The sequence below is a fragment of the Hippocampus comes genome, unplaced genomic scaffold, assembly GCF_001891065.2.
Source record: "Hippocampus comes isolate QL1 unplaced genomic scaffold, H_comes_QL1_v1.1 scaffold176, whole genome shotgun sequence".
NCBI classification, from domain to species: Eukaryota; Metazoa; Chordata; class Actinopteri; order Syngnathiformes; family Syngnathidae; genus Hippocampus; species Hippocampus comes.
In genome coordinates this window covers 114,935-142,844 of record NW_017805826.1, presented here as the reverse complement: position 1 = coordinate 142,844, position 27,910 = coordinate 114,935, and the positions used below count along the sequence as shown (strand labels likewise).

The 27,910-nt window shown below is 42.5% G+C and overlaps 1 protein-coding gene across 1 annotated transcript; it reads right to left on the bottom strand.

Annotated features, from left to right (window-relative positions):
* Positions 1-5,129: 5,129 nt before the first annotated feature.
* Positions 5,130-7,682, bottom strand: sox11a (SRY-box transcription factor 11a). Its single transcript, XM_019887287.1, has one exon. It carries the CDS (start codon positions 7,459-7,461, stop codon positions 6,298-6,300), a length of 1,164 nt encoding a protein of 387 aa, XP_019742846.1. The 5' UTR covers positions 7,462-7,682; the 3' UTR covers positions 5,130-6,297.
* Positions 7,683-27,910: the final 20,228 nt, after the last annotated feature.

The following is a 27,910-nucleotide window of genomic DNA, read 5'->3' as shown; positions in this document are numbered from 1 at the left end:
GGCTGGGATAGGCTCCAGCACCCCCCGCGACCCTAGTGAGGATCAAGCGGTTCGGAAAATGAATGAATGAATCGCGCCACACTTTCTCCACCCAGAAGACACACAGGTTTTCCAGCTACGTCCATGTACATGTTCTTCGACTCTCACCTTGTTTGAAACCCGCGGTTCTCAGTGTCCACCTTCCGTTTTGCCATTTTTGATGGGTATCTGAAAGCTAATGTCACTGTTATGGGAACGACTGCGAGACGAATAAATATTTAAATAAAGCGGCCGACTGCTTGGCGCGTCACCGTTGCATTGTGGGAAATGTAGTTTTGGTGCGTGTAAAAGATCTGCGGGCTCTCGGCTTGCTGCAGTCCGCGGGTCGGTTCTAATAATAAATCAATATCATCCCAGGGGCCACTGAAAACATTCTCGCGGGCCGGATTTGGCCCGCGGGCCGGCACTTTGACATATGTGACTTACGGTGATTTTTTTTAAGCTGATAAAAAGTTTTCGGCTGGAGTCAAAGTGAAGTAGCGAGCGACATGGGAGTGATGGGGAATACGTCTTGACTAAGACTGGGCAGCGCTGTGGAAATTACGCCACAATTTGTGAATGGATTGTGCAGGCTTGGACTAACGTGTTTGCTTGCACTGTTGTTGGAGCTTTCGCAAAAGCCGGCATTATTTCTGAGGAGCCGCGTAGCAACGAGACTGATTCTGACAATGACACGAGAGCACCTGCCGTGTAAGATGGAGAACTTCCCGAGCTGTTAATTTCAGATAAAGAAGATTTGGACTTTGATGGATTTGTGGATGAGGGTTGATTAAAAAAATAACGTGAGTCCGTTCTTAAATACTTCAATAAAGTACAAACAAACTCAATTTTGCTGTTGCTGCATTTTTAAAAACTTCGGCTAGCGTACATGCACGCTACCTTATTATTTAAGATAGCGTACATTTTACCATGCCTGCGTCCAATAATACAATACGTATTGTGTTTGTGTTAAACACAGAAATAGCACTCGTAACTGACAACGTGCCTTTTAATACGGTCTGCCGTAATGTCGTGAAATTACGGTATGCTTTTGGAATGTGGTACAAATCTGGAGTCTCAAGCAGGAGAGGACATGCAAACTCTAAACAGGAAGGCCAATGCTGAGATTCGATACCCGTACCTAAGAATTAGAAGCAGGTTTGCTAACCACTTGTACTGCAGTTCCAAAAATTACCAAAACAAACATTTCCAAGATCTAAATAAAAGTGGGCCTTTATTCCGAGTTGAACTGATTCAGATGCAAAATGAGAATTAACAACAAGCTCAGGAGCTCTCCCATTCACCCACTTGTAATATGTATATATACTGTATATATACTGTATGTGCACAATGCAGCAGGCTATTCAGGCACCATAGGGGCAGGGTGAATTGGGCTCGGGCAACCCCCCCACGCCACTCCCCATCCCACAAATTTGAAGGGATATTGGATACAAATGCAGCAGATGGGGCTGATGCGCTGCCTCTCTGCCTCCCAGCCCATACACACCAAATGGATAGCCATTAACAGCAGCAGGAGTAGTCGCCCGAGGGTCAAGACTGGAGCCGAGGATACTGGGTCTACGATGTTGCAATTTTACAGACAAATTCAGTGAGGGGATGAATAAGCACTCCTGAGGTCCTATGGATAAGCGTTCATTCCTTTCTCACCTGCATTCAAGATAATTCATGATCTGTTTTGGGTTTGAATATGATGTGGGAGTGATATTTTCAGCCTCGTGTAACGTATTGGACAGAAGGGACTGCTGTCAGTCAAGCAGACAGCAGGCGAGGGGGCAATAAATCCTGCCGACTCGTAAATTAACAGACAGTAAACAGGTTTAATTTTAGGTGAGCGCCGCTGTTATTGTCGTGATGAAAGTGCCAGCATTCTGAGCAGTATTCCCATAGAGATATTAGACAGCCTCCCCACTGGGGGGGAGCTGAGCCCACGTGGCTCAACGATGACACAACATGGAATCTTACTGCGCAGTGGCATAAGCTCAGCCATGATGTAATGCATCTGAGCTCACCGGATGAGAGTCAGCATGCAGCGGGAAGGAGGGGCGCTGTAAGGAAGATGTGGGGAAAACATAACAGGCTTTGTTATTCGGCGATTTAATAACAACGGGCTAAGACGGCGAAGACACTATCACATGTTTATACCTTCAGTTCTTTTGTCAGGCATGAGGGAGTCTTTATGTAGGTGTCGGGCCATTTTACTATGACTTCAGATGGATATGAATGATTGAAAAGCTCATAGAATTGAACGTGGCTCTCGTGTTGCCCCACCGGATCGAGTGCCCCAGTATCTCCCGTGCATTCCAGATTCCTCCTTTTTATTTATTTAAGCAGGAAATAGGAGGAAATTTCAACGGATCACTAATTTCATTTCAACATGTAGCAGTGGCATTAGCCCTGAGCAGATATTTCAGCGGAACACAAAATCAATGGAGAGATTCTGCTGGGAATAGCCCAGGAACCCATTAGCAACTTTGACCAATAGGTCAGCTAAAGTAATAGCTGGATAAATGTTTTATTACAGATTTGCAAAACGACCTAATGGGGGGGCCAGTACCTGCGCGGCCATGCATGGCAGATATTAATCATTAGATTCTATTGCCATAATGAACACAAATCTCTCAGCAGACCGGGATGTGCGGCTCGTATGATCTATTAGAGGCGGAGCTCTTAGGCCACGCCTCGGAGGAGAATGGAGGACTTATGTGTGCAAAGACGTAAGCACTTAAAAGTTCATAATTTTACATTCTTTGACATGGCAATGTGACATCACTTGAGGAGGAGATACCTTTTGGAATTGCACCCAATTTTCACCAATGACAGCATCCTTTAACTCAAATATGTGTCTCTTTTGTGGCTGGGTTTTGGAATAGCTAACAAAGTATGGCTACTTTTAATAGTCCCCAAGCTTTACACTACAATTATTTGTCACACTGACAAGAAGAACAAGGAAATTACCATTTAACCTTTTTCATTTCCTGGAAAAAAATACAAATTGTGATAATTTTATATATATTTTTTTTATTTTATCTTATGTAATGAATCATCTATCCATTATCTGAGCCGCTCCGTCCTCACGAGGGTCACGGGCATGCTGGAGCCGATCCCAGCTGTCTTCTGAACTGGTTGCCAGTCAATCAAAGGGCACACATTGACAAACAACAACCATTCACACCGAGGGAGAATTTAGAGTGTTCCATTAAGCTACTGTGCACGTTTTTAGAATGGGGTGGGGGGGGGGGGGCTAGAGTCCCCGGTGAAAACCCACACAGGCAGAGGGGGAACACGCAAACGCTACACAGGAAGGCCGGGGCCCCGGAATCGAACCCACGACCTCTGGTCTGTGAGGCGGATGTGCTAACCGGTCCGTCCCCGAGCTGCCCTTATGTAATGATGTATTGTTATAAATTCCATGTTAGAGGTTTTTCCCTTAATGTGCAACTTGTTTCAGCTTCGAAAAATGTGACTCTTTTTATGACTTAGGTGATCTATAATTATTTCAATTTATTTTGTTGTCTTTATTTTCCTTTCAACTGCTGGCTTACCCATTTTCATAAAATTGTTGTAATATTCACAACGCACACATATCGTAGTGATGATGTGGACTGTTGAGGCTCTTGTAAAGTTATCATACGTTTTATAAACAATGAAATAGTCATTAGAAATAAAGAAGTGTCATGCCAATTCCATACACTTTGTTCTTGTAGAATGACTACTTGAACAAAAAAATAAAAATCTGACTTGATTCTTATAAATGTTATGATATTCAGATCTATTTTTAATTCTAGCCGTAGAAATCCTTTGTACACATGATTATTGTAAAAGTAAAATATTTCACGTCAGGCTAATTTTTGATTGGAATGAACATGACTTCATCCACCTACAATTTATTTTCATTCCGCTTTATTCTACTAGGAGGCCTATATTTTTTTCATGAATGCGGTTCATCGTATCCGAATAGGACATGTGGCGTCCAGTGAAATAATCATTCTAAAATGTTTTCGCTTCTAAAAGACACACTATCAACTTCTAACATTGTGGTATTTTTAGGCATTAATGGATCGCTAAACTGGATTTCCACAGTGGAATTATGTTACTAACAACACATTTTTATAGATTAGAAGACATCTGCCTGGAATAAGTGCAAATGTTTATCTCAGAGTGAACATATGTCAGATGTGGTGCTTTTTTTTTTTTTTGCACATCTCTCAAGCGGCTCAGCGCTGAGCATGGAGCTACTTTTCTGAATGGAAGCCAGACACACCGAGTGCTCCCACATGCTGGGTAGGGGAGGGAAAAGAGTGGGGGAAGCGGCTCCTGTTTCTAGCTCCGTCTCCAAGGGGACCACCGAGCCCACCAATCGCGTCGCTGAGCGCCAGCAAGCGGGCGATTCAATTGCTTAAAGACGCAGCAACCGCTTTTCAAGCTGGACAACGTTGTGGAAGTAAATCAGTTTCAACACTGGAGTTAAGCAGTTTTCTTTCGTTCTTTTTTTTTTTTATTCAATGTGAAATCACATGTTAGTTTGAGCCCATCCATTTCTCACAGTAGCTGCCTAAATACAAACTAGGCATCATACTGTTAACACATCCTTTTTCAAAACAAATAACACAGTTGTGTACATATACACATATTCACAAACTGAAAGGACAGTCTATGGTAGTCGGTTGTTATTTATTCCAAAAAGAAGACAGGTTCACACTCAGAATGTGAAGGAACTACTGCCCAGAACTTTGAAAAAAAAAAAAAAAGTCTCGGCATATTCCAAAACCTTTTTGTTTTCTTTTATCAGACTCCATATGAGACTCACATAAAAATAAACTGCTTTTTTAAGTGCAAGAAATAAAAAATACAGGTTTATGGTTCATGATAAAAAAAGAAGGCAGTCTTCAGTTTTAAAATAAAGTTTCATTTAATGAAACAGGAGTGTGGAATGTACTTTTTTTTTTTGCTTGCTTTGACCACCACCGTTTCACACTGTGCCCTTTTGCAGAAGTTAATTGTCGCGTCAACTAGTTTGTTTCTCCCCCGCAATATTTCCAATGACATTCAAAATATGTGTTTGTATGTATCACATCACAGGCCATACGAACTTGTTTTGCATCAGTTCCAGCTGATTTGTTTTTATTCTTTGTCTGCCCGAACAAGGCTTCAGCATCATAACATGAGACGATGTCGACAGTGCACAAGTCTGTTCAAATTTTCCCATCACTTGCTACAATTGTTGATGGTCTGTTTCTTAAAGAGTATTATATTGCACAAAAAATGAGAGGGGCGAAAAAACAGTATGTGCCATAAAAATACCAAAAAATCCAGTTTCACACCTGCGATCGGGACCCATCCACATATCACGAGTATGATAGACATAAACTCCTAACTTTACTATATTACAGTACATATACAATCTTGAAACTAGTTCCAGCTCTGAGGTATGTGTATCCCCCAGGACGCCATTGTATTGTCTACAAATACTCAACAAATCTGCTCTACAACTGTACAAAAAAACCTAGTTGAAAAATCACAAGGCATTTTTGATGCAAGTTTTAATTTAACTTAATCCTTAAAACCAGGACTCCCTTGCATGCGTAAAAACAAAACAAAAAAGGATAAAGGGAAGAAGTGCCTGAAACTCACTGAAAGCACAGTAAGAACATTCCCTTTCGACTGTACAAAAATATGCCTGAAAATATCTTACTTTTTCTTTTAAAAAGATGAGGTCTGTCATGTATCAAAATGTTTCCTCCACATGTTGTGTGTACACTGCTGAGGCTTGTCAAATTTATCCAAACAAGGAGGAGGTAAACGGAATCGGTTACAAAAAAAACAAAAAACATTTGATTTAGAAATTACAGAAAACGTGTGGGTTTTTTTTTTCCCTCTGGTAAAGTAACATCCTGAACAGTTCACAGATTTGCTTTGAGTCAGTCCACAAGTTTCATCTCCCTGCAGTTTGTCTAAAAAGAGGATAAGATGCATAGAAGTTCATGTTTTTCCCCTTATGTGGCAGGGAAAAATCCATAAAACCCTGTCATGCTGCCAGATAACAATTTTAAAAAAGTCTGCAGACTTCTGTTTGTTTGTTTTGTTTTTTTACATTTTTTGCTACCAGCTTCTTAAGCATCTCAAACCTCAGCTTGCCTCTCCGTCCTGAAACACAGGACCACCCCCCAAAAAATAGGAAGGAGGCAGGGTCTTAAGGGACAACTTGATCAGGACAAACATATCATTGAATTTCTCCACTCTGTATTATTACTCATTAAATCAGTATGTAAAGACCAGGTCGGAAAAGTTGGCCTCCAGCCAGTCCCCTGCGATCATCTCACTGAGTTCAGGCGTGCAATAGTCTGGGAACTCAAAGTGAGAGCCCAGGCTGCCCTCGCTGAACGAGTCCAGATCTTTATCCACAAGGGACAACGAGAGGTTCCCTGAATTGGGGTTGCCCAGCTCCGAGCCAGAGGCGCTGGGGGCGAAATTCAAACTAAAGTCAAACAGCAAATCGTCCGCGTCCTCGCCGGAGGAGGAGCTGCTGGATGAGGAAGAAGAGGAGGAGGAGGACGTGGAGACCGACCTGGAGGATGCTGGTGAGAGGGAAGCAGCGTGCAATGTGCTCTGCTTGGAAATGTTCTTGATGTTGTAAAAGAGTCTGTTGGTGGTGGAGGCGGCGTTGGTGGTGGCGGAGCCGCGCAGCTCCTCGTACATGCTCGCCCCCTCCGACTCGGCCGAGGAGCTCAGCGTGGGGCTGGCGGGCACTTTGGCGACGTTGTACGGCCTCAGGCGCTCTTCCTTAATCCCCCCGACCCGATGGTGGCGGTGCATGTGGTGGTGCATATGGTAGTCCTCCTCGTAGTCGTCGTCGTCCTCCTCCTCGTCGCTGGGCTCGCTCTTGATCACTTTGGCCGCCTTGAAAGCCGGGAACACGCCGCCACACTCGTCCGCGTAGCCGTGCGAGGATTTGGGGCCGCTCTTGGTCTTAATCTTGCTGCACTTCTTGCTGGGGGTCTTTGCCATTTTGCCGCACTTCTCCGGCGACGGCGCCGACGACGACTTGGAGCTATCGAGCTTTGGTTTCTTCTTGGGTCTGTACTTGTAGTCGGGGTAGTCGGCCATGTGTTTGAGCCGGAGCCGCTCCGCCTCCCGTATGAACGGGATCTTCTCGCTGTCCTTCAGCATCTTCCACCGCTTGCCGAGCCGCTTCGAGATTTCGGCGTTGTGCATGTCCGGCGACTGCTCCATGATCTTTCTCCGCTCGATCTTGGACCACACCATGAATGCGTTCATGGGTCTCTTGATGTGGCCCGTGGCGGTCTTGCACCAGTCCGGGTTGATGGCCACCGGGCTGCACGCCATAAATTCACTTTCCTCCGAGTCCGTCGCCTCCCGTGACATGCTCCCGTCCGTCTCGCTGTTGTCGGTGTGTTGCACCATGGTGCCACCACAACGTCTTTCGGCACTTAGTCAGTCCCGGCTGCGTCCTTTCTCTTTTCTCTCTATTTCCTCTTTCTCTGGTGTCTGGGCACCGGTCTTTTTTAAGCTTCCAAACGCGCGCGTCTCAAGCTCTGCACTCTTTTTGCAGACTTCCAAACTGCCTTCTTAACTAGTTATCGGCTTTTTCGCGTGGTCTGCGTCACGGTACGCCGTCCAATCACGACGCTTGCACTCCGCCCAACAGACTCCATCCAAGACTCCTCTTAACCCTTTTAGTCCTCCCTGTCGGAGTGGAGGAGGGAGAAGGATGAGAAGTGGGGGTTGGTGGGGCTACGCGGCGTCTGGGCCAACACTTCGGCACAGACGAGAGCAATAAACCCAGCAAAATGACCATCGCGCAGCTTTACCGCGCGTAAAAGTCAGGAAAAAAAGCGAATGGCTTATTGTTTTAGTTCTTTCGTTCTAAATAAACAAGACTTTTGTGCAGATGTTTATGCAGCAAAGGGATGTGATTATTTGCTTTTTCCTTCTCAGGTTGGATACTGAAGGTGGCGCTTGGACACTGTTGCAGACGCCTGGATGCACTGAATTCATGCTTCCCGTCTACGTGCTTGTGTGGTTTGAAAAATGGAACCACGGTGTTGTCTCTTATTTCTTGGATATCAGCTTATTTTCCCTCAGATGCATCTAACCAAGTGTTATTGTCCCAGCTATTCTATTTTGTTGCTGTTTCGTTCACGGTTGTGTGTTTCTGTGTGTGTGTCTGCATTGGGGAGAAAGAAGTAGGTCAGTAGTACAGTTTTTTTTTCCAGGTCGGTTTTTTTTCCCCTCTCCCAAAAGTGTTGCATGTAACATTCTATTTGCACATTTTAATTAAGAAAGAATATGGGTCGAATAAATACAAGTGAGTTTTTGCTTTGATTTACATATGGATTACCGCCCATGTGGTGAGTTAAACCATGCAAACACCGAAATGGTACCACAGTCTTAATTTGGATCTGCACCAAATTCATAGCGACTGAAATTCTGCATAAGGATGGATTTCTGTCATTAACATTCATGAACTGGTAACTAATGGGAAATCTAATACTAATGCAAATAAAAGAAATAAATGAATAAATACATTTAAACATATATTGAATACAAATGAAAAAGTCAAATACTGTAGTGTTTATGCAAGTGAGATTTTGGTATGGTTTGTGCTTGCCTGTAAAAAAGTGTTTATATCATTTTAATCAGCAACAAATTCCTAGAAACACACACACACACACACACACACACGCTGCATTGATTTGCATCCTTAAGATTCATGTATAATGTACCGAGCTATTCTGCAAAATATAAAAAGACAGTGTGATTGAAAAGTCAAAACGCCCTTGAGTACAGTTGAGTGAATGGTATTATTTGGACTGAACAGTACAGTTTTAAGTGTGTAAATGCTGCAGGCATATAATGAATCAGCACCAAACTGCACACCGTCATTGATACAGTGTTTGACTGAAACACCGGTTTGCATTTCATGACTGGTATTCAGGGACTGATCACAGAAAAATTCTGAAAAGTTAAACGAAAGAAAATACTGTATTGATTTTTTTCGCAATGGTACTGTGAAAAAAATAAGAAATAAGAGAGAAATGAAATATGAGTGGAATGATTTGGAGTTAGCAGGGGTAAATCTCATTGGAGTATCAATAGTGTTGGATCTGGATTAGCTACAAATTCACCGATAGAACTACGACATCTGTCCTAAGTCATCAATATTCTGACATGACTGATGATGAAAAAAAGTCAATGACAGCTAAAAACGAATCGAATTTAAACAGGTGAATAATCTGGATTAGCGGTATTAAACATGCACAGATGCCAAAGCATGGAAATGACTAGAGTGCTGTGAAAAAAGTGTTTGCTCTCTCTTCAGATTCTTACTTTTTGCTTAATTTCCACACCTTTGGTCATGTTTTTTTCCCCAGTGAAATTCTAGTGCAAAATTCAGACTAACTTTGTGCATTGGGGGTGTTTTCTTGCTTTTTGGTATTTTGCTAGACAGGTAGAATTGGGTATAACCGCATTTGCATAGTTGTGGGATAGACATAGCCGAGTCCCAGCCAATTATAGCAGCATCCTTCATTTGCACTAAAATGAGGGCAGTTGGAACAAATGACGTGATTGACACTGCAGAAACAGAAATAGACTCACTGGGGTCTGTACATGACATTGGCAGTTAAACTGCAAGATCTCCCTTTGCGGATGATGTTGTCAGCTCCGCAGGTAATTGGAGACCACCTTGTACCCATGACTGTGTGCCTGTGTGTGACCGCCTTCCCCCAAATGTTGTGCCGCACGGTCAGAATTTATTTCTACAACGATTCAGATATAATAATAGTGAAAAAAATAATATCCATCCATTATCTGAACTGCTTATCCTCATTAGGGTCGTAGGCATGCTGGAGCCTATCCCAGCCATCCACCACCCTGAACTGGTTGCCAGCCAATCGCAGGTCAGTAATAATAATAATAATAATGATAATAATAATAATAATAACAATACAATTGATTTATGTGGCACTTTTTTGGACACTCATCGTCGCTTTACAGATTAAGGGACCACCCGCAGATATTAAAGAAAAGCCAAATTGAACAGGTGGGTTTTCAGAAGGGATTTGAAGTTTTACAACGTGTCTTGAGTTCCTGATGGGTTGTGGCGCTTTAGGCAGTTGATGAGCATGATGAGGGTGAAGTCAGCAGATTGGTAGGAGCGGGTGGGACAGTGGCGTTGCAGGAAGGTGGAGGGGTAAGGAGGAGCCAGGTTAGGGAGGGACTTGTAGGTCAGGAGAAGAACATTGCTGGATGGGGGGGGTCAATGGAGCTGTTGGAGGGTAGGGGTGACGTGTTCCCAAGAGCTATATATATATATATTGTATAAAGGTTCATGCATTGCTTAAATGTGTTTAAAGTTCAAAATAATAAATGACCCCAAAATCAGTCTCCACAACTGCATCTGAATTTACCCCCACCTTCAAAAAGATATTAGTTTTGTATGTATTTGTGTAATCTAAAAAAAAAAGCTTTTTTAAATATATCTGTGTAGCCTTGCTCATATGTATACATTATGCCCTGTTGACATTTGCTGTGTCAAGAGTGGGCTGCATCTCATTGGCTAGTCTTGTAGCCCATCCAATGGCCCCTTCCCTGATTCTCTATCTGCAGGCCCTGGGTGGTAGCCAGCAGTGCTATTGGAGGTTGGGCCGATAAGGCGCCCCTGTCTTTTCTCTCTGCTGCGTCCCCTAGAGGGCAATCACTTACCCTTTTGAAACCCTCCCCCCACATACACCCTGCCACCTTATTTCCCCCAGCTGGGGCTTCGGAGTGTCTCTACCAAGGCGGTCAGGGAGAGCATAGTGAGGGAGAGGTGTGGCATATAGATGCAAAGGGAGGTGCAACATGGGAGAACGATGCTGAGATTGTTTCCCATGTTTTTCTCTCTCTCAGAGCTGAAATGATTCATAATGATGATGCTGATTAAGGTCCATCAGACAGATTGTATGTCAGGAGGTCATATTTAATGATTATTTTTAGGAGAGGATTTCAAATCACACATGGTTACAAGCACATTCCACATTTCAGGGGAATTCTAGTCCAATTCGGACTTGCTAAAAAAGCTCATTAAACATCCAAAAGATAAGAATCAGGTGAAATGAGTAAAGGACCTTTTGTGATCTATGCCTATTGCTTCCCTCACCTTATCTCTTTATGATGCTTCTAGGCTGAACACATGAATCACCAACCTGCTTAATGATGAGCATGCAGGGTGGCTGTCCTGCTCATTAGCATGGCTCATTATTGGCTGTGAATGAGGTGTGGTGTCAGCTCATGCAGCTCTATGAGTCATCTTAGGGAGGGGCCGGTCGCCATGTCTGCCTCACGTAACGCAACCCCACCCCCGTCAGACCCCATCCCCCTTGCTTCACCTACCTGACTGCCTCTATGATCAGACTGAAAGGAAGAGTTGCTGGAATATTGAAGCATCTTTTCATTTTCCCTCCACAATTACAACCTGTGGATTTTTACGAATTGGTGACTGTAGAATTTTTTGCTTTGGACACTGCTGAAACAGAACTCTGTCATAAACCGACCTGGATGTATCTACTGTATAATATTGAGTAGTGATACAAACGGTGAAACGTTTATGTATAAATCAACTAGTCTCACAAGCAATCTGAACCAAAAAGACTGTGGGTGTGTCTGGCTATGCCAACTCTGAGACCTCTTTTTGGCTCTCTGATTTTGCTGTGTGGATGCTTCAGTACATTTGTGTGACATTCAAACAAGCTAATCCAGCAGATGACAGTTTCTCTTTGTTCTGTATTTTAAACTTAATACAGAGCACTGAGGGCGGTCGACTGGTTAGCACGTGCACCTCACAGTGCAGAGGTGCAGGCTTCCATCCCAGGCCCTGGCCTTCATGTGCGGAGTTTGCATGTTCTCCCTGTACCTGTGTGGGTTTTCTCCGGGTGCTCCGGTTTCCTCCCACACTCCAAAAACAAGCACGGCAGGTTAATGCAACACTCTAAATTGGCCCAACGTGTGATTGTGAATGTGAATTGTCGTATGTCTATGTGTGCCCTGCGATTGACTGGCAACAAGTTCAGGGTGTATGCCGCCCACTGCCTGAAGACAGCTGGGATAGGCTCCAGCGTGCCAGTGACCCTCGTGGATACGCAGATTAGAAAATGGATGGATGGACAGAGCAATTGTCTCCACAAACGCTCTTCCAAGTTCTGTGCTTCCATGTTTTAGTTCCTGCAATGTGGCAAAAATATTGATATGACCAGGTGACCACCCCACACTGAATCTGACTCACTGCCATGTCGGTCGTATTCAAACAGACAACCTGTCTGCCTCATGTGCGATCAGGGTCTTACTGACTGAATACATTACTCGTCATACTGAAACATGGTTACATTTTTTCTTCAGAGATTGCACATGATTAAACAGTAAAAATCCGCAACGTTGCTGCGTTATCACAATGTGATTTCCGATGAGCCCCGTTCCCATTGCTCCCCCTCAAGGATGATGTTTAAATGCTTATTTGCTGCCTTGTGTCAAGGGAAAGGACTTTTTATTGTAAAGCGATGGAGTGTTGAATTAAGTGAGGGTTTTCATGTAGGAGCATTGAAATAGGGTTTTAGGGAAGGGAGGAAAAAGCAAAACAATTCTCTTTGCATTGCTTATCTAAAAGCCCCCTGAAAGCAGCTGGTGCACTCACAAAGGGCCAGTGAAGCGTTAGATCAATACTAACCCTGGCTGGAGGCTATCTGATGTTCAAAATGCGTGGATCCATCTCCTCTGCATAGCCTTGAGACAGGTGTGGACTTCTGGAAGCCGCTATCTGATGGCCTCACAATGGGCGAGTGAGGGTGTGAGGGGGGAGGAGGTGCTTTGCCTGCGTATAAAAATGCAAATTAACTTTTCAGTTGACAGACAAATTCTTAAGTATCCTGTGTGCTCAGGTTACAATGTTTATTGCCCACACCGTGAAGTGCCATTTCCCAAGCCCCGTATGGTGGACGCACTTCACACTTGCCACGTGTTTGAATTTGTGTCACAAGTTCCAAAAGTTAAACCGCAACAGAGGGTAAATTGCTTCTCCTGTACAGCCCACACGGGGAACCCAATTTCATCTTATAAATGTGATGATTTACGGTTCACGAGTCAGTCGCCACGGCCTCGGCTCATGTCTTGATACTAAAAGCCGCTATGTCAGCCGCTTCGCAGTTCTCTTTGCAGCCTGCTTGTCACTATATGATCTAATTCCTCACACACCATGCTGTCTCTTTTTGCAGATAAGACAATGAGGAGCAGTTGGGAATTTGTTGTTCCACCACTTGAGTGTTTGCAGCCTTCGGGCCATTTCTAATCTCCCCCAACGACCCACAACTCCTCACCCATTACCGCTTTGCATCAGCGATTCAATGCAAATGGGTCTCCCAGGTGTCAGGTTCTTTGTTGACCTCCTTGATGTGGCCTGTGTGTCTCAAAGGCCTGATGCTTAGCAGGTACTTGAGAGTGGAGTAGCTTGTCGTGAATGTAAACAGCTGATGCTTGAACACTGTGCCGGAATTTTAGTCTCGCAGACAGCCAAATAGAAGCAGTAGTAAACGGCTTGTGACGAAGCCTCTTTTCATTCACCCTGTTCAACAGTCAGCTCATATTTAGGAAGCATCTCTTGCGTAAACATTTTATCTTTTCAAATTAATTGCAGAGAATATTGCTAAAGTTGTGCCCACCGACAGTTTTAAAATGGCAATGTTCAACACACTCATTGTGAAAAATATGCCATGAAAGGCTACATCACAACTAGCCAACTGTCAGCTAGCGGGGCCATGTACCTGTAATGGAAAAGCTCAAGTAGAAAAGCATTCACACTCACAGTCACACCTATGGACAGTTTCGTCTTTGAGTTTAACCAAAAGTATGTTTTGTGAAGGTGAGAGGAGGCTGACATTTCTGGGAAAAAGTCATATAAGCACAGGGAGAACATCCGAACTCCATATAATGGGGCAAAGATTCAAACCGAGAACATCTCGACTGTAAAGCACACAAGCTAGCCCCGATTGGATCCCTGTCAGGAAAATTTAGCTTCCTCACATCTTTTTTTCTTTCTATATTTGGTTAGAACGATAACTCTTGCATACTCTAAACTAAACTCCAACACGTGAGAAAATCCAACATAAATATTATCAAATTCAAGTGAATCTATCACTAAATAAAGAGACTGAGTGTAAAACTAAAAGTGCAATGTCTCTGTAAAGGTGACACGTGTTTGACTTGTTCTGTGAGAAAGCATGACACAAGTAGTTCCTGCATTTCTCTGCTCCAAGACCCACAAAGCCATGACAGTGCAGTGGTCAGAATCAGATGACATCATCTCGCAGCTTCCACTCTGCAACATGTTCCCCAGTAATCATGTCGCCGCGTTATCCCTGAGCAGGGCTCATTTAAATCCTTTAATTATATAGCAACTGCGGTGGCTACGTTTTCCGTACGAATGCAGCTCTCCTCAGGTTGGCTTGTACGTTGTGTCTTGTGTTAATAAACTTGTGGAGGAAGAGCCCTCCAGGCACTTCGCAGCCATCGTAATGAGAGTGTGTTTAGTCTGGAGACTGTGTGCGACTAATGCTGATGGATCGTATGGCTGCAGGTCCAGTCTTGTGCTCTTTCACACACTGGAAGTTACAATTGGGAATGAGGAAAAATTTCATTTGCAAGTGTATAAAATGTGTATCAGTCAACAAGAAGATCATTTCTTTTTTGCGAATGAAAACACCGCTCATTCCCATTGTAAATCCTCAAAGTGTTGTTTTCAGTTGCTGAACTTGTTTGCAGTCTCAACAAAATTCTCGAAGGCCAAAGGTAAAAACATTACACCTAAAAGGTTGTGCATGCTAATCTCTATCCAGTAGTTTATTTTATTGTTAAAAATATGAATGCGGGAACTCTGGATGACACGGCTTCCACATCCGGTCATCATTCACACTCTAAAAACACATCACCACCACAAGAACTGGAGAGCAACACTTGGGTGCACCAATATACAAAGAAAACTGTTTCCTGAATAGTCAGTGATGGTGTAGTGGTACACTTGCCTGACTTCTGTGCAGGCAGCGTGACAGCGTATTTTCTCAAAAAAGGTTGTCTGTCTCTACAGTATGTGCATTGTGACTGACTGCCAACCAGTACAGGATGTAGACCGCATTTCACCCCAAGTCAGCAGGGATACGCTCCAGCTCACCTAACACCGTGAGCAGGATATGTGGTGTGAAAAATGGATGGATATATATTCTGTTTCCTTTCCTTTCTTTGCTCTTTTAACTACAGTTTTACCTGAAGCTCTTGGCTAGGAGGCAATCAATACCAGACTTTTTAAGTGACATACATTTTCAATGTAAACCTACATCAGTGTGAAACCTGAATTACGGTCCCGGATTGGAGTTTAAAAACCGGCACCGTTATTATTTTCATGTAAATACTGTGCTCAAAATGGCAGACTGCAAGGCTTCAAATTGGATTACATTACCGCAACATGAGAGCAGGAAAAAGTAAGTCCTTACACAAATGACATGCTGTGTGTTGTAGGTGTGTGTGCGTGTGTGTGTGTGTGTGTGTGTGTGTGTGTGTGTGTGTGTGTGTGTGTGTGTGTGTGTGTATATATATAGAGATAAGAAGCCTCGGAGTCGCACTCAAATTACAATATTGCGTCTTTTTTTTTTTTTTTAATGTAGGAAAATAGCTTTCTGCACTGCTTTCGACTTATTCAAGTTTTATAGATTTTACTAAGCACCAACTACAAACTTGAGCAACCCGCTTTTAATTCACAACAATTTTTTTTCTCCGAAGGTCAAAAACAACAACAAAAAATATATATATATTGCTTTTGCCAAATAAATATTTCATGGAATCAGGGCGCTCTGCTTGTCTACTGAGTGTTGTTGTTAATTTGAATTCAAGGAAAAAAAAGATTTTATATGCATGGGTTTAGCATGTTTCTCAATGAAGATCTAAAAAAAAAAAAAAAAAAAAAAAAAAAACACAGGGGCAGGTTCCCGCTGAGGCCATGTGCGTTTGCTTTCCTGCTGGCCAGCCTAGACTTGCCCCTTTCCTGAGATAAGATAGTGTTGACTGCAGGCCAGTGTGTGTATTGACTGGTACGGAGGAGTGGCGGGGGGCCTCCGCTGTGCTTAGTCACCCTCAGCCGCATCCTGTGCTCTGAAGTTTTACTGGTTTATGATCTTTGCACCATCCTAAGAATAGTGACAGTTCAAAGCAGCATGACAAATTGAGAATCCATGCCCTGTGGACCTCTTCATAATGAGCCGCCGGGGTGAGCCCAAATTCAAATCGGGGTTTGTTTTTAAGGTTAACGTGAACTTTTAGCTTCATCAAATGTTTGCAAAATGAGAAGGAGGAGACTTCTGTTCTTGATTATGCAAATTGGATTCCCGTTAACATGTTATATATTTTTTTATCTTCTATGAAAATGATAGAAGTTGAAAAGTACATCGATACAAACATACAAACAACCGACAATATAATTACAAAGTTATTTGTTACGAGCTGTTGATTTTCATGGTTGTTCGAGAAGTTAACTTCATTAGCTCAACACCTACCCGGGTCCCAAACATTCTGTATACATTACGTACAGTACTTTCGACTTTGATGGCAAGCATCAATGAAAAATCCCTTGACCAAGAAATGATGTACATGATGCTCAATAAAACTGACCTCCTACAACCTGCATATCTTTCACAGACCCCTCCAAGCCCATATCAATCAAACAAGACCTCTAATTCGCTAAGTATGACCATGAAGAGTGTGCAATTGTACACTTGATATGTTATTTTTGATTTACATCCTCAACTAAGTGATTCTTTGTGGTTCCGCTCCATCCGATCTCCATCATGATCAATACCACAATTCTAAAGCTGGCAAATACTACAAAGACCGGAAATACAATTGAGCAACATGAATCATATTGGATCATGAGCATTTTAGGATCTTTGCCCATGGATTGTAGGCATAAGTGTCCTTTTTAAGTAATATTAAGGCATAGATTTTGGAAACTCCAAATCAAACCTTTGGAAGGATTCACAAACATTTCCTGTAGAATAGTTTCCAGCATTTTATTTGGAAATTCAGTAAACCAGCGAAAATTGATTGGTTGATTTTGTGTCCCTTCAGCCCATCAAATTTGGAAACACTGCCATACTAAAGAATTAATATAAAATTGGTAAAACCATATGTAGCTTGCTCGACAATTGTCAATTGTAATTGTGTAAATTTGATGAGAAAAGAGAGAATTTTTTTTTTCAAGTTCTAACACAGTCTTGCAAATCTTGAGCATCGATCAAGCTTTAACCTTCAAAACAAAAACAAGAAGAAATGGACTCGGGAAGAGACAAACACCTGAAGCAAATCTGAGCATTCAGTCATGTTTGAACAGTGGCCAGATAAGATAGCTCAAAGTTATCAGCGCGAGATGAATTCCCAGAGGACCCCCCCTGGAGGGGTTCCATCAAGTAGTGTGAGGGAGAAAATCAATTCCTCAAACCACATGGTGACAAATAACCACCTTAAACCAAAGAGGAATTAGGCTCAGCCTCAACGGCTCCATCCGGTTGAGGAATAACGAGTCGGCAAAAAATGTGAAGGACAATCATTCCAGCATCGCAGCAAGTAGAACAAGTTTGTAAACATCATCATAACCATGTGGGCCAGAATGAAAACAGCCATGGGGAGTCAGCTAGGTGGTCGCACGCCATTGTAAAATAACACAATAGCTTTTGACTGGATTTTAATTGCCAAAACAAACTTCTTCATAAGGATGGACATCATAATTGATAAATTTACTTTCACGAATTTAGTCAATTGTAAAAAAAAAAAAAAAGAACAAATAATCACAAAAAATCGAGTTCCCTACTCAACTTTATTTATACAGGACTTTAAAAAACAACCCCAGCAGCAAACAAAGCGCTTCAAAAAAAAATAAATGCTGTTCTGTGCTCAAGCCGAAGCAATGACAACGATTCCTTGGTGCCAAGGAAAGGAAATACAGACTGTTAAAGTGAGTTGAAGAGCTTCATTTAGAAATAAGAAATGCTTTGCTACCATGTTGTGGTATCTAGAGGCAATTACAAACCGTTTTTTCAGGAGCGGAGGGTGCCAATCGCGAACATATTTTCTCTTTTGGGCACAAGGGTTGCGCCGCCCCCCTCGACCCCACGAAAAGGAGGAACATTGTCCCAATGGCATGGAAGCAGGAGTTCACAACATCCAGCCATCCATTTTTTTAAACATCCTCATTAGGGTTATGGGGGAGTTAATGTTTCAGTAAATTTGGTGGGATGCCCAAAAACACTCTCTTATTTAGCTACTAAAACACAAATGCACATAAAACTGCTATTTTCTCTGCCATATCAGAGTCTCTCCATGAACTGACTCTCTTGCCCTTTCCTTCATGTCTCTTACTGAAATATTCGACAGGCTTCAAGAAAGATTTTCATAAATGTGATTTTTTTTTTTTTGCAAATCCTCCATATCCTCTGAATGAGGCTAATGCTATCTGTGAGCCAGCAGTAAAGGTCAATGGAGGAGACCGGGGGATAGTGTGAGGCTAAGCTGTGTGCATGGCAGAGCATTTAACAACTAGGGATCAATAATGGAAGGTAATGTGTCATCCCAATCACACTTCCTGACTTGGTTGTCAAAGAGCTTTGTACTTCCATCAGATGGCTTTGATGTTTGATGATGAAAAACTAAAATTCCGCCCCCCCCCCAAAAATAAACAAATAACATGAGAGGATAAACCGTCAGGTAAACATGAGGTGGATTAGCTTGTCTCTTATTTCCAACATTTGTGCAGTTCTACTAATCTCATTCCAATTATCTGTCAAGCATACATGACGATACACTTTTACAAGGCGCAATTTATTTTTATTTTATTTTATTTTTTTATGCAAACTCACAGCGACGTTCACAAATGAAAACACATGAGAGCTTCTCATGGTACAAACAAGGGCCTAACAAGGAGAACAGAACAAGGCTCAGCACTTTTGATCCGTTTGTGTTGTTCGTCATATCGAAACGCACGCTGGTCATATAATATGAGATTTCACATAAACCTCGGGTGGAGGCAACACATAATTAGCATCTCGTTAATGGAGGGGAGCCATTACAGTCTCCTTAATATGATGGTGGACTAAATTGTTTGCTCGCACCAACATAATGATTTTACTCACCCTAATTGTGTTTTGTAGAAGAAACGCGTCTCTTCCTTCTTTTAACAAGAAAATGTGAAAAACATCCCGAGGCAGTGTTTTCGAACTAGTTTTAGATAACAAGATGATTGCATAAATATTACATTAGCTTTCTGTCTGCAGCATACTTTTAATATATATACTTCTACATGTATAAAACTTTCAGAAGCATATACGACAGTTATAATAGGCTTCAAACTAACCCTCTGCTAGACCATGACCCCAGTGAGCCCTGACTGTCACTGTCTGTCCATTACTGGAATAATCGGACTCTTTTGCTCAAAGCACCCTGAAGACCAGTACCTTAATCATAGCTAATCCCTGCCAACAAGCAAGACATGTCTTGGTCTTGGTGTGGGGGGGAGGAAAAGAGGGGGGGGGGCGCACAGGGTGGACACATCACCCCAATTAGCAGATGCTTTGGCTTTAAAACCCAGTCATTAGGATCCTATAACCTCCCTGTCACTCAGTGTTTCTGCTGCAGTCTAGAGACTGCGTGGGCTGACACACTCGTGTATACACAGCATTTATGAACAGATGCATGAAGACAGAAAAAGACATGAAAGAGATAATTGTGTTGCGTGAACGTCGTCTGAGCACGAATGTGGCCGAGCAGGCAATGCCGCAAAATGGCCTTACGGAATGTTCATGCCACTTTATTTTGGAATTGGTTTGGAATTGGAGACACATCTCAGAAAGAGGCCTGCGCTTCTGTTTTTGGCTAATGAATGGCCAAGGGAGGCATGCACGGTAAACCATATGCTCTGTATGCAGATGAGGTGCATAGTGTGAATTTGAGACAAAGTAAAAATGAAAAGAAAATGGAAAATGAAAGTTTTGGGTGCAGCAGATGCATGAAATGTCGGCCATATTTGTGGAGAGTGTTGCAGTAGCACTCACCCAGAGGGGAGTCATCGTCACGTTTCTTGAAAATAGGTCAAGCTCAAACACTAAAATACTCAAATACATTTAATTCGTTTTCAAATAACTTCAGAAATTCAAACCAATGAAATTAAAACTATAAGCCAAAATTGTACTTTTCTTTTCAGCCATGTTTGTGGAACGTGTGTTTGTGTTGCAACAGGCCTCATCACAGTGAAGTGATATTTTTTGAAATACTCAGTTTGAAACATAACATACAGCAGATAACTTACCCTAAAAAAAAAAACATGCTCTGATTTATTATTTTTTTAAATTCTTTGACAAAGTGAAGTGTTTTCATGGTGAGGAGATGCAGGGTTAATAAATCCTGAGTCAGGAGGGGCATCTGAAAAACATGGCAAACACATTTTTATACAACCTATCTAATGAATACTACCTACTTACAAACCCACTTACAAATTACAATAAAATTTAATACACCACTCATAAAAATGCAGGGATAATAGGCTCTGAAACTTTATTATGAGCCTAAAGCGAACATAATTCTTTGACACTTTCAAAACATGACAACAACTCACAATCTATCAACAGTACCTCGCTATTGTGAGGTTTCAAACAGGATACTCTTCGAAGGGAAGCGGCCATTGAGCTGACAGTCTTGCTGAATTTCATCAGTGGGTTGCGACAGAGAGACTGGAAGCATCCCAGAAAGGCATCGACGTCATCCTGAGAAGCGTATTGATTGCTCCTGGGTCAAACACCGGTTGTGAAATTTACCATTTAGCTCCTGAAATTTCACTCGAATATCCCGAACTGCTTGTGGGAAGTGTGTGTCTGCAAAGCGTGTCTGTCAGATTGCGGCAGGAGTTTTGACACTCGTTTTCCATAATATGATTTTTATACCATATCCCACTAAATTCTCATGGGAACAAATTTGTAGGGGATCTTTGCGGGTCCATTCGAGTGGAGACATTAAAAGCGCTAACCATTATCTTGGCAAAGGCGCTGCCATTAAGCCAGCCACAATAAGACCAGGGTCAGGAATGAAGTTGAATGGCAGCTCAGGATCAATATAATTTAAGAGGATGTGATAACGATGGGGTCTCACATTAAAAATCAGAATAAAAATTCCATGCAGTCCGCACCTACATATTTTCATTCTTTGCTCCATTGTGAAGCCAAGAGGTCACCAATAAAGGAGGACAATGACCAAGCTGGTGGGAGTGATGGCGAGAATGAACGGAGCGGCAAAATCCGGAGTAAATCACCGCCATTCACCGTGAATGAAAATAAGAGGGGGACTGCACTGTAAATCATCTTATGGTCTCGTGTATTTGCGATAATGAATTCACGCAGCCACATTTAACCTTAGTTTTGCAATTCATTATATTTGAGATTAACAAGGGAGAGAATTTAAGTGAACTGTCTGCAGGGAATTACAGTGGGGGCCTTGTTGTCAATCAAGGATTGTGTTGCCATGTCTTTCATTAGGTTCGGAGAATTTAAATAAGACTTTCTTTGAATGGCGGATGGCTCTCCCTATTTAACGCTCCTCTTCCTCTCCCAAGATGGTTAACTCTTCATGACCCAAATTAAAGGTTTCCAACTCCGTTGGCTCCTGCCACATTGCCATGACCTCTGCCTGTCAAAACTTTCCCGTGAGTGTTAGAGTGATGGATGATACGCCCTGTACTCCATTGTCAAAATCTTCCAGTGACTGTCCAACCCTTTCTGATCCATTCCATCCATCTCCCCAGGCTACATCCCGTGAGCCTTGATTTAACAATGAAGCAGAGGCGCTAATTTTCTCTCATAGAACATTAGAAACTACCTTTTAATTTTATGCCTGGTTGTGTTCCAGCAGTTCAGAAGATCACCCCCAAAAGCTTTTAACTTTGGTGTGAGCTGTTCGTTTATGTTCCTAGACGTGCTTTTTTTTTTTTTAATGCTGAAGGCTTACTTCCAGTACATGGTGATTGTCAAGCCACAAATACGCCGACAAAGGGTGTTGCAAAACACCTGAGAGCAACCACTACATGTATGCCAAGTCCCGTGTTTGGCATGGACGTTAATGTGTTCAGTTGTAACATTTTGACCTCTTTTTCAGGGATCGTAAAGTTGACTTTATACTCATCTTGATAAAGTCGATATCAGTATTGTGTAGTATTGCTTAAATTTCGAAGGACGACTGGAAAACATTGGCACGGCTCTGGTCAGTTTGGTATGCATTGTATGTTTTGCCACATACTTAAATGTCTGCACAGTCTTTGCTTGCAAAGGAAGTGCGGGTCCCCTGACATCCTCCCTATATTTCCTCTCTTTTTGCATCACCTTGAGACACATGCGAGTGTTCAAACACATGCCAAACATCATACATAAAACATGATATAAGTGGTCCTGTTCTTGTCTGACCTCTTGTCCTCTTGCGTTTCTTGCAGGCAGATGTAGATAAAGGCGCAGACACACCTCACTTCCTGAGAGGAGAGTTATGGCTTCCTAGGAGAGGCAACGCCGTCCCCACGGAGCCCCGAGGAGTTGGACAGCTACCTACGGTTAGGGCGCATCTCTGACTTGGCCTCCCCTTCTCACTTTGAGATGCTTCGTGTACCTGTCAAAAGGTCAGAAGGGGACACCGGGCACAGACAGCAAGATGGTGTCGGTGTGTCCGGATGTTTGTGTGTGTACGAGAGCGAGAGAGACCCCCCTCCAAGCGCACTCGCCCACCTCATGTGACAGATGCCAGGCTGTTTACGTGTGAAGTGTAGGAGTCTGGGTGGGCAGGTGGGCAGATGCATTTGTTTGCAAGTGCATGTGTGAAGGGAAGTGTCTGTGCGTTGTGTGTGTGTGTCTCATGCCGGAAGCTGCACATGTCAAGAGAATGCGGACGCACGCTTGAAAGCATTTGCATACACGGGCATGCTGTTGTCTGACGCACGTGCATCCACACACACTCTTGGTTTAATTTGAGAGCATGTTACTGGTAAAGACTGTAACCCAAATGAGACCATCCGGTCATAACAGGTGGGGTGGAGGGGTGTGCAACAGGCTCAGTCACCAAGCAAATGATGAGCTCATCATAGGAGGCCAGAGCTGGTTACGGCTTATTCAAGATTATGACTCTATCACGGATGCTTATTGCATTTCGGTAATTGTTGAAACAAAGAGTGGTCATGTCAACATGGGAGTCGACATGAGACTAATTATAAGTCAAGGATAACTTTAACCCATTGTTGTACTTGTACTCTCTTGACGAGAGCTGGAGGGAGAGGAGATTTTGCAGCATGAGTGACAGCTCCACTGAAGCAAGGATAATCATGGTGGTATGCGCTAACTCTGACCCCGCTTTCCGTACCGGAGATAAAATCAATATATTGTGCTCCTTCATTAAAACGTTTAATTAGATGCATACATTTGCAATGACGGATGTCATTAAGTGAATCTATTGGGCACCATAGCAAACATCAAATTGAACGCATCAACACAGTTGTGGTCCATCTATGGTAGTTGGCTGTGTTTTTCATTGTTCACACAATCAATCATCACCTTGTAACACGTTTATAAAAATGTATTTATTTTTTTAATGTTTTCATTTTCCAACTCGAAGCGTTGTTGTGTGAACAAAACAGCCAAGGCAGTTAAAAATTAAAGTCATGTTCACGGCCTCTTTATTGCAACAAGATCATTTCAATGCCAGCAAGAGACAACAACAACTAAATAGAGACTTTTCCTCATTGACACTCACTCATGATGATTGTCTGCAACGAGAACGTTATAGTCTGTCATTAAAACATTATAAATTGCCATAATTTGAAGAACAAGGGACATTACTTTCATCTCAATTCAAAGTGGCATTTCAACTGACTTGTGTCATTTGCTACTAATTGCAGTGTTTGTTTTTTTTTGTTTGTTTGTTTGACGTGCTACCAAATTCTACAATGAACGAGCTGAAAAGTTAACTGTTTGTTTGACGTGCTACCAAATTCTACAATGAACCAGCTGAAAAACTTAACTGAACTTTATGTGTATTTATGAACGAGGCAGAGTATGCCCGGGGCTAAATGGGCTAGTAACGGCAAGATTAGTGTTTGAGTCACTCGACCTATCTTTAGTAAGCTGCCATTAACTGCTGGATACTCTACTAAGCCACAGTGCACGGGAAAATAGCCTTTTCAGCTAATAAACTCTTCTGTGTTTAACGCCATAAAAGTAATTCAACAAGAAAGTAACAACACACGAACATTTATGAGCATCTATTCTCCCTGGAAGATATTTCACAAACTGTGGCTAACAGAAACATGTCTTTGCGTGTATCAGTTGTAGTAATGCTTCTTAAAAGGGTCCTCATATGGGTTCAAGTAAGTCTTTCTCATCAGGTTCGCAGACAATCATGCTTTTTAAAGCACAGTCTTGGCTCGCGGTTGGAAACAGGAAAGAACAGCAGTCTCCCATTACGGCTTCTTCACCAGCATTTTGGAAAGGAAGTGAACAGCAGTGTGCCGTTACAGTTTCACTCACACGCACACACGTCGAAAGCAGTCTTGACTCGTGGTTGGAAACAGGAATCAAACAATGATCTTCACACAGCAAAAGATATTCTCTTTCATTTTCAAACTAGGTTCACCTGATTAGAAACATCCACATTTGTTTGCTTCCAGGTGTCGGTGTGTACTGACGTCAGATGAATTAAAGATAATTTAAGATGAGACTTTTGTGCTGGTACAGTAGGAGAATTTCACAACGCCTGTAAAAAGACAGTCTGCCCCCCCATGTCGCTAATCTGTGTGAAAGGCACCGAGGGTGCGAATGCGACTGGGCTATTTCCCGATTTCCTCAAACATAACAGAGACAGGAAGGCGTCTGTGTCAAAGAAAATGTGTGTGAAGTTTAACACCTGGCAACGCACTCTTTACGAAAGGCACAAGCTGTCTTATCTACTTATATGACTGCACCATTTTACTGGATCTCTGCGTGAAAAAGACGAAGGGAAGGTTGGTGATCATGACCCTATGGGGACCTTGAGTGTTATTGATTGTCAGTCAATAATTCAAAGTTTCTGTGTTCTGAGTTTCTGCTCTTGATGGATTTGCAAGTTTAAGTTCAGGGTGGGAAGGGTCACAATATACTCTGCATGACTCGGGAGTCCTGGGAGGATGGCAGATTGCAGTCAATCACCTTCTCGGTGGCGTGAATGATCCACTGCAGTCTGCCCTTGTCCTTGGCAGAAGCTGAAGACAACCAGATGGTGGTGGAGGAGGTGGTGTGGTTGGACGCTTTTGGAAGTGCACCATCATCTCTGAATCTTTGCGATGATGATAATTTAAGAGGGTCCAAATATTGTATAATCAAATGTGATACTTTTCAGAATGTATTTTTTTTTTAATCTATAATAATGTCCTTAACATACAAGCCACAAAAAAACTTTTTTTCTAACCACAATCCATTCTGTCACACTGGTCCAACTTCAGTTTGGTCAATTCTCTTTTGGAACAATTAGATCCTAACTATATGTTTGAAGTGTGATTTTAACTTTATTAATAACTTCCAACCCTGCACATAACGTTAATGAAGTTATTTCAGATTTTCATGCAGTGACCTTTCTTGTCAAATAGCACAAACGGATGGACTCAAATGCTAAGTTTTGGACTATTGACAACAGTAATAATACCGGTAATAATAATCATCATCAGAATAATAATAAGAAAAATAATGTAATGTGTGGGCGGCATGGTGGTCGACTGATTAGCATGATGGGCCTCACATTGCAGAGGTGCAGGGTTAGATTCTGGCCTCCCCGTGTGAAGTTTGCATGTTCTCCCCGTGACTGCGTGGGTTTTCTCCGGGTACTCCGGTTTCCTCCCATATTCCAAAAACATGCGTGGCAGGTTAATGAAACACTCTAAATTGTCCCTAGTGAGTGTGAGCGTGGATGGTTGTTCATCTGTGTGTGCCCAGCTATTGGCTGGCAACCAGTTCAGGGTGGACCCTGCCTGCTGCCCGAAGACAGCTGGGACAAGCTCCAGGATGCCCGCAAACTCTATGAGATAAGCGGATTAGAAAATGGATGGATGGATGGATGGACAATAATGTGTACTTTAACACCAATGAAGTATAGAACAATTAACATGCTTTGTTTTGCCTATGTTGACTGTAACAGAATGAAGTTGGGTGAACTAATATATAAAGTGGTCTATTGCGAATGTCATTTTGAGTAAATATTAAAGGAAGGGAAATGTTAGCTGTCCGGTTAGGGGTAAATACAACAAATAGTAAAAGTGCACTTGGGGACATTGTGGACATCTGCTGAGTACGGTAGTTGTAATCTCTCCAAATGATCTAAAACAATCAAGACCCCTCCAAGAAATCTCAAGGTGGTTCGGTGTTCACAGTCACAAAGTCGAGTGGTGTTCTGAAGTTTAAGAACACAGGCTGGTATCTGTTCAGATGGGTTTATTTACTGTGGTCTGCAGCAACATAGACCTCAGGCAAAACATCATGTATTGAGCACGCAATAGTGAACCCAAGTTACATAAATCACTGCATTCAGTTGTTGAATAAGCAAACACAGTTTTGATGATTCCCATCTAGACCATGGACATCACATTACATTTGAATCTATTTTACCATGTTCATTTTAAGAGTTAAAAGTAATCACTATTTTTAAAAAATATATATTGTAAGGGATTTTTTTTCTCCTGATTTTGCGGCGTCCTCTGGGTTAGCCCAAACTGCCTTATTGGGCGAGGCGGCCCTCCTGCTCTGTTCTTGAGGTTGAAACTACAAAAATTGTATGACCTTACAGGATCATTTGTCACAGGTTGGTTGAACTCCAAATTGTAACTTTTGGGAAGTTTGATCTTCAAGTCACCACTGTATTCCCATTCTCATCAAATAGGGCAAAGCTGTCGGTTGTAGCAAAGTTAACAGTTGACCTTAAAACATCTGAAAAGCACCACTAAAAGTCTGAGAATGACTTTTGTAAGATTTAAATATTTGCAAAACCCAAAGACAGACGCGGTTGGTGAGCCAAACCATTGACTTATGTTTTTCCTTCCTTGTATCCTATTTCAGTCATGCACAGCTTTAATTCTTCGGACCAGGTCGAGAGGAATGAGTTTCTGTCTTCATGTATACAGATTCTGGGGATTCCCAGCCTGACTGTTTATTTTGCTGGACAGGGAACAGGATGTGAGGTTCACATCAGTGGAGAAACGGGGGCACAGAAATGGAGGAGATAAATGATGAAAGGTAAACAGGTGAAGCTGTCTATTTATTCCCCCTTGAACATCGACTGAAGATTAGATCCAGCCTTCACTCAGACAAACACACAACCTCTGTTACACATTTATTTAGCAGCACTTATATCGACAATCCTCTCCAAGAGTGAGCATCGGATTAGACAGGAGAGGAATTCAACGGCATTCCTTGGAAGAACAGCAATCGTTTCTCATTTACACTAACGAAAGGCAGGACTCACACTAACCAGCTCCTGTCACTAAAATAGTGAGAGGAGAGATGAGAGGCATAGAAGGTGTGTGTGTGTGTCCGTATACGTGCTTATGTGTATGAGGGGTTGATTGAGGGCAGAGCTGTCACGCCTGCTAATGTGGAAGCTAAGCCACAGAGCCCCCAGCCCCAGGCGGGCAGATGGTGGGGTGGGCAGAGTAGGGTGAGGGTCCCCTATCTCTAATTCTCAGCTGCACTTGTAAGATATGCACTATGTATGAAATGTGTTGGCAAGGATCCATGTCCTTCAA

Excerpts from the sequence above, each read along its gene's own strand:
- sox11a (XM_019887287.1), bottom strand. The coding sequence starts at position 7,461 with ATGGTGCAACACACCGACAACAGCGAGACGGACGGGAGCATGTCACGG.